We start from the raw sequence: 8,375 nt of genomic DNA on the forward strand, positions 1-8,375 counted from the left end.
CTGTCCGCCAAAAAAAAAAGCCACGTGGCATTGGTGTCGCTATGACCCATAGCGACACAGTTGTAAACAGCCCCAAAGGCGTAAATAAATTCAGAACAACCCCATTTACGTAAATAACTTGGTCAACGACCCCACTTTGGTCAAAAACCCAAGTTTTAAACGTAAAATACATTGGATTTCTATAGCATTTTTGCAGGATATGCCTCTATTTTTTAATATGTTTTTAATTACTGAGGTACATAAAAAATGAAATAAATCAGTAGCAGAACATTGATAACGTTCGTTCAAAAAAAAATATTGATAACGTGTTAGTTTAATCATAAAAAAGTTATTTATTTATAATATATTTTTTCTTTATTCAATTTTAAAAGAGTTGACAAGGTATATGTGGATATGTTAAAATACAATTTGAAAGTACTAAATATTAAAATGTTGTTAAAAAAGTTGTGAAATTTTATATGGATAAAAATAATTAGATAATTAGTTAGTAATTAAATTAATTAGAAAAATATAAGAATAAATTAATTAAATAGATGAGTGTTAAGTTTAATTAGTTAAGAGAATATTTTAATAGATAATTAGATTTGGGTTAGTAAGAAAAGAGGTAGTTTTCTTTTTAAATTATCATATCCTGTTTTTAATAATTAAATTTAAATAATTAAAATTATGATATATGATTTAATTTAATTAACTTTAAATATTCACTTAATTGAATTTTTAAAATAAATTAACTAGGTATTTTTAGAATAATAATAAAAAAAATGATGAGTAAGGTTGTTAGTATATAGTTATGTGATGGAAGTTTAACTCTAAAAGCTAAATTAGACACTCAACAGGTTGGGAGTTTGAATGGCGAGGCAAAAAATCTTTCAAAGAAGACTTAATTAGATTTTGATAATGTTAATTTTTACTTATAATTATTGGTTATTTTATATTAATAAAATCAATTCTTTAGCTTTTAACTAACTTAGTTATCTTTTTGATTATTATTATATTTTGCAAATAATTGAATATTGGTTACTATCATTTAATTATACCACTAAAATTCTCATTTTTCGTCTAATATTTGATCGAGAAGTGCATTTGGGCAAGCCAAGCAGGAATAGATACATAAAAGTGAAGAAGTAAGAATTCTTGAAGACAATGTTAAAGATCATCCAACACTAGGTGCCACTCTACCCGCGCCTAACACTAGCTTGGTAAAGAGCCCTTGTTTGGCCAGCACCGGGTGCCATAGTATCCACGTTCGGTGAGATCTTGGCAGAGAAAATTTTCATTATTGTGGTGCTCACATATAATGTAGTTCAACCTACATTGGACACCATTTTTATGATGTGGCATTTTTAGTTCACTTTTCCCTTTCTTTTAAAGAGTTTTGGAGCATTCTTTGACTTACTTCGACTTGAATGAGTTTTGAGGCTCTTTTGGGTGCTTCTAGGGTTTCTTTTAAGACCTCCAATCTTCTCCTTGACTTTATCTTCCACCATTGATCTTTTTTTTTGTGCTTTTCATGAGAATATGGAGTTAAGTCCATTCTTGTTGGAGTTACATGTAAACAACTGAACTCTCATGTAATTTGTATTATATATATATATATATATATATATATATATATATATATATATATACACACACACATACACACACATACACACACATATATCTGTGTGTGTGTGCATTTCAATGTTAGTATTTTATTTCTACTCTTAATGCTTGTTGTAGAGTGATCAACCATAATTTGATATTTGATTAATTAATTAGGTATTGAAACAAATCTTTTGTGATCTATAATTGGAACAAGACACCTAATGGAGTTTGTATCTAGGAATACAACTTAACCCATTAGTTTTCTTAAAACCTTTTCATTAAGTATTTAAGGGATTGATGCTTAATAAGGGGATTTGGGTTCTTTCTTCTAAGGAATTAGGGTTTGAGTAAAGTAGTAGGTTCACATTAGCATTAAATGCAAAAGAGGATTTGAGTGATTAAATGCATGAGAGTGAGGTCAGATAAAGTCTATTCTCAAAATAAATATATCATTTCATTTCTAATTTAAACCATCTTCTAACTATTTGATAAAATACCAAAAAGAACTTTATCTTTCTTTTGCATAGTTTTTATTTCTTTTACAAATCAACATCAATTTATGGAATATTCTTTTATCTAAATTAATTATTAATTATATCTATTGTCGTGTATTACACAAGTTCCTTAGGAGATAATATTTATTCACTGCTAACAACTTGTGTTTTTGCCATAATTGCTTAGCAACACTTGAGATATTAGAGGCGTTAGAGGAAACAATCTTGAATCAGTGAGCTACACCTCTTCATATTATTAAGGTGAAAGGAATGAGAAATTATCTACCATGTGTACACTGATTGTGTGTGATTAGAGGGGTTATGAATACCCTAACAGGGTGTTGGACTAAAATATACTTTTGTGTTTTGTATCTTGACCGAATTGATATGAGGAATTGTTTGAATTAGAGTTCCTATCTATTTGTGTAATGTTAGGGTTCATATGGATAAAACTGTAGGTTTGGTATTTTTTTATGAATTGAACTATATAATGTGTTATATATAATTAACTGATATAGGATGTATAAATTTAGTGTAATTCATGCTAATTATAAAGAATTAAAAGTTTATAGTCGTGCCATGAGTTTACACAATTTGTAATTATTTCTAAGAACGTTGTCGTGCTTAAGGGAAACATAACTATGTTAAAAGGAGAAAATGATTGTGCTTAAATTATGCATAGTTGTGTTAAAATTGAACACGAGCTTACTTAGATGAAGACATGGAGCATGGTTGTGTTGGATAACACAATAATGCTTAATGGTGAATAATTTTACATGTTTGTGCTTAGGAAAAGCAAATAAGTATATATAAAGACATTGTATCAAGTCTGCCAAAAACAGTAGGATCCCGCACTACCTATGTATGCTTATCTCTACATGTCATAACCATAATCACAGTTGGTCAACCAAATTCAAGTCTTTTGTTTGATCAACTATGGGATTCTCCTTCTATGCACTACCAAAAAAATTGTCTTGTAGTAAGACACACCCTGTAGTGACTTAATACTTGTCATTAAATTTTTTTTTTTTACCTACAATATATGTTAGTAAACATATTATCATAATTGTTATAAATTGTAGGTATAGGTTATAATGATACATAATATATGTTGTTGAATTTCATTAAAAATTAATATTAAAATTATGTGTGAATATATGTTAAATAGATTTATATCTATATATATTATATCTATAGTAACACTTTTTATATGTCATTATATATAATATTTCTTGTAGTGATGATTGTTGAACATGTTTCTTTGGCCCCATAATATTCTAAACGATAGAGATAAAAACCATGTAGTATATTAAGTTATGAAAAATGTCAATTAGGAAAAAAAAAACTAAAGTTCAAAATATACTTTGGTGAAACAACCTTCACTAATCCATTGAATGAAATGCTGAGTGGCTAGTCCCACTATCTAAACCTTCGTAGTGTGTGCTATAGCTTGAGCATCTACATCTCAATCTCTTCCACCATCGCCCTTACCATATCATCTTGGAAGGGATGGTGGTGTTTTATAAACTGTAACTAGTGTGCTTTGCCAATGACCACCACTTGTTGAGGATTTTCATTGATATATGACTCATACTAAGAGGAGATGTCAAAGTGAAGGTCTACTCTAATAATTGTCAAATGTGTATATATTTTTGAGTTACATTAGAAAATTACTGAGCATGTCCTATGCTTCTAAATCATGTTTTACCTAGAACAATCAATAAAAGTTAAAATAAGTAATTTTAGACATATTTAATTTCATTATTAAATATATTTTAAATTTTTTTTTAGCATTATAGATACCAGTAGAACATGAGAGGAGAAGGTTGGATGAAAATAATCATGATATTTAAGGAGTTGAATAGATGTGTTTTTGGGTGCCCTCGCACATAAAACTACTATGATCACTTAATCAAGGGCTCACAAATAGATTCCTAAACATTATATTAAAGACTTACTTAAACGAGTTAAGTTAGAAATTATAGGAGCAATTAGAGGAAGACTCACTTTAAAGCGAGTCACTTCTTGCTTATGCAAGAGGTGATAGGAGTCTCTACATTAAACTTTAAAGCTCGCTTAAGTGAGTCATCTTGATCACTTAAATAAATAAAGTTTTACATGTTCACATATAAAAGAATATAAAAAGTTTGAAAAACAAAAGTTCATTATAATTCTTTTAGATATCAAATTTACTTGAATCAGTTATTTAAAAAGAAGACATCTAACTTGTATTCCTAGTTTTTTTTTTTTGGTTTATATATCAAATACAAGTTAACTTTTATATGTAATATAATTAGTTAGTTATTTATTATATTTATAACTATTTTACTAATTAATCATAATTATATTTTTTTGTGTCAATGCAACTCAAATCAAGTGAAAAAGTCAAAGACTTGAAAGAAAAATACAACGAAACACATTTTGAAGGCAAATAAGAGGAAGAAAAAAATGGTGAAAAATTGGTCACATCAAATTTTTATTGTCCAACCAAATTAAGACAATAAATTTCAAAATCCAAATCGAACATAATTAGGTTGAACAAGTTTCTTATCCCAAGGTGAATAAATTTTAAATTTGTCCGGTAAATTTATTTGGCTGAATGATTTTAGCATAAAATAAAACATTTTTCTTTGATAATATATATCCACACAAAATAATCACAATTTCACCCATTGTCATTCCTAATAGTATAGAAGTATAAATATATAAACATATTACAAAATATTTATTGATTATTAATACTTAATTATATCTATTTGTCTGAGTAAGATATTTTATATTACGGCTAAGTAATGTTTATTCAAGGCAATTGATTTACGTTAAAAATATCGAATTTACAACGACGTCGATTTTTTTTATATTGAAGAAATAATTAAAATTAATAAAGATTTCAATGTTCAAAATTCAAACAAAAATTACGAGTACAGTTTTAATTTTTCTTTGGTGATCACAAAACAATCATGTCACTTAAAAATTGTACGTTATAAAAAATGTATGTTTAATTGTTAATAAAAATGAAGAAACTATTAAATTAAAAATAATAACTGTTAAAAAATAAGTATTATAAAAAATCTGATAGAATTTCAGTAAATAAATATTCCTTTTATTTTCAAATTTAAAAATATATCATATTAGTCTTAAAAATTTTAAAAATATTAAATAAATCATTAAATTTAACTATTTGTTATTATTATTATTATTATTATTATTTAATTTTTAAATTATATTAATGTTATGTTATTACCATAATTAAACTAATTGATTGTTAAATTACATATCTACAAATTTAACTATTCACCGTATCATTAATGATTAAACTAATTGACGCTACACGTTCTACCATTTTGTGTAAAAAAAATCAAATGAATTGATTGAATTGATTTTATAATTTGAGAGATTAACATCACTTAACACCTTTTAAATTTACAAAGTGAAGTGAATGTATAATACGTTTCTTAATTCACCTTAAAAATAAAAGTATTATAAAATCTATCTTAAAATATAAAGATTAATTTAATAATATTTAATCAGAAAATTCATAAATACATATTAATTTTTATTAATAATTTTGAGATATTATACGAATTACGTGAATAGAAAAAAATAAAATAAAGTGAATGTTTGGTATAATTTTATTTTTTTCTGCAAAAATTAAATGAGAAAATAAAAAAATGATACAATAAAGTTAAAAAATGGGATAGTCTCGATCCGAAAACCTCATCCGAAAGAGCAAGCACGCAACAGACAACAGCGTACCTTCAAAAATTTCTGCGAACAAGCACATTCCTGCCACGTCACCGATCCGAGTGACCTTCCTCAAATAGATCCTGAGCCGTGCGATCATCATCTTTTGGGCGATTCCTGGCCGTTCATATGCCGTGAGGATGAATAAAGGAGAGTTGTAAAAGAGGCATGGAGTTTTTCTCTTTATTCTTTTTAATTAATTTTCTTTCCAATTTTTAATTTATTTATCTTCCTTTAAATTCAATCCTCAGATCTTTGTAAGAGTCATCCATATCATACGCTTCACTTTCCCTAGAAAAAAATTGTATCACCTTCTTTTAAAGTCTGCATTTTTTTGAGTGGGTGGGTTGAGGCTACTGTGCAAGTTTTGGAATTTCTTCACCTCTGCAACTTCAATGGCCACCGAAGAGGTTAATAAACCTCAATCACTTCCTCCATACCCTGAGGTAATTCACATCAAAATCAACGTCCCTTTTTTTTTAACCCTTTTCTCCAAAACTAAATCTTGGAAAAATTTCCCTGCTAAAGTTGCTAGATTTCACATTGATCTATTTGATCTGTACATTTTTACTGACTTGGGTTTCTTGTTTTCTTCACTCAGCTTAAATTTTTAGCATTTTGGGAAACGAAAGAGGGAAAATTAGGGGTTTTGAGTAATTCAAACATACCAAAAGGGTGTTTTTGTTTTTTTACTAACTAGTACTTTGTTTTCTCACAAACCCACATGAGTTGTGGGTTTGAGCTTTGTTGCTGAATAAAGACTCCATTTTTGGAAAGGCTTAAGATTTGTTAGCTCTGGTGGTGCTGATGCTGATAGTGTTGTTTTTGTTGTAGCTGATATTCAAGGCCCTTGAAGCACTGAATGAACCAACCGGATCGAGCAAATCGGCAATATCAAAGCACATAGAATCGACCTATGGTGAGTTACCAGACTCAACTCTTTTGGGTAATCAGCTTAACAAGATGAAAGAGAGTGGAGAGCTAGTGTTTGTGAAAAACAACTACATGAAGGCTGATCCAAGTGCCCCACCAAAGAGGGGTCGTGGAAGGCCACCTAAGCCAAAGGTTCCTCTGCCACCTGGCACTGTCCTGTCCCCTCCAAGGCCAAGGGGTCGTCCACCAAAGGACCCTAATGCCCCTCCTAAGACCCCTAAGTCTAAGGCCACCCCTGGAAGTGGCAGGCCAAGAGGAAGGCCAAAGAAGATTGCACGGTCACCGTCGGTGGCGGCTCCGACCGCCGTGTCCAGCGGCAGGCCTAGAGGCAGGCCTCCCAAGGTGAAGCCTCAGTTGACAGAAGTCAGTGTTGAATCATAGAATAGAATGGTTTCTTTGTCTAAGTGTCAAATGTTGTAGTGACATGCTATGTAGGAGTGGTGGATGTGGGAAGTGGGTGTTGTAGCTTCTGTGTTGATGTAATTGCATTATAAAATTATGTAGTGGTAGCTAACTTCTTATTGTGAGGCTTTGTTGTTGTTTCTTTCTAATCATCAAATAGAACAGTGACTTGAGCTAATGATGGTTTGGTTTCTCCTATTGTGTTCTCTTATAAAATCCATAATGTGGTTGTTAAACACTTTAATGTGGTTGTTTATCCTTAATTGTTGTGTGAGCAATGCAATATTTAGTACTAGTACTACCTCCGTAATTAAAACAAGATGATGGGTCGATGTACCCTGGCTCTAGAGATAGGGGAAGTAGCTATCGTTGATTATCGAAGGTGATGTAATAAATTCGACACTATGCTTGATATTGGACAACAACCTATGAAGGAGCCTCGTACGGTACAACCTATCTTCCCATGTTTTTGTTGATAAGACCTCTTAAGTGTGTTGAGATATCGTTGTTTCCTTTGCGGGGGAAATTCTCTGGCTTGGTTTGACCACAGACCGTGTGGATCTGTCTTTTCTTTCCATTCTCTTTCACCATGACATAGTTTTGGTCAAATACTCGAATTGGAAGAGTCAGAAATGCAATTAATCTTCTGAGCTAGTCACAATTTAGAATTGAAATTTCGGGTCATGGAAGGGCGAATCCAAATGAGATTGAATTGTACAGTTTTACGTTTATTTTTTTTAAACGTTATTGATGTTTTTGATGAACCTTAATAGTTTGTTTTGTGCGTAGTATTTTGGATGTGTTCGCTATGTTCACTTCTTGATCTATTTTTGTTCACCACCCTTCTATTATATAGAATACTCTTCGTAAAACATCATAATGCATTTAAACTAACTAATATTTTCGAATTAGATGTTTTTCTCTTTAACTTATAGCTACTTCCAGCATGAACTCGGTTAGGAAAATGTTTGGTTTGTATTGTCGACTATTAAGACCCACGTGTCCGCACTTATTCTTATCAAATTTTGTGAGTAATTACTTCTGTCTATTAAGTAATTGCTTTACTAATTATAGGCAATTTTTGTTGGCATTCAATTCATAGGGTCTTTTACACATTAACATTCCTGCATAACATTACGTATGATAAAATAAGAGTGACGAATGCATAAAATAGAGATAAATAGAAAGAAATCGGTGGTTTAGAAATTGCACTGG

At 30.1% G+C, this 8,375-nt stretch overlaps 1 protein-coding gene across 1 annotated transcript; it reads left to right on the top strand.

Moving 5' to 3' along the window:
- The first annotated feature begins 6,035 nt into the window (after nt 1-6,035).
- Nucleotides 6,036-7,338, top strand: LOC109788508 (HMG-Y-related protein A). Its single transcript, XM_020347251.3, has 2 exons — nt 6,036-6,271; nt 6,660-7,338. The coding sequence occupies exons 1-2, from the start codon at nt 6,221-6,223 to the stop codon at nt 7,137-7,139; spliced, it is 531 nt and encodes a 176-aa protein (XP_020202840.1). The 5' UTR covers nt 6,036-6,220; the 3' UTR covers nt 7,140-7,338.
- Nucleotides 7,339-8,375: the final 1,037 nt, after the last annotated feature.

The sequence above is a fragment of the Cajanus cajan genome, chromosome 9 (assembly GCF_000230855.2).
Source record: "Cajanus cajan strain Asha chromosome 9, NIPB_CcT2T_4, whole genome shotgun sequence".
NCBI classification, from domain to species: domain Eukaryota; kingdom Viridiplantae; phylum Streptophyta; class Magnoliopsida; order Fabales; family Fabaceae; genus Cajanus; species Cajanus cajan.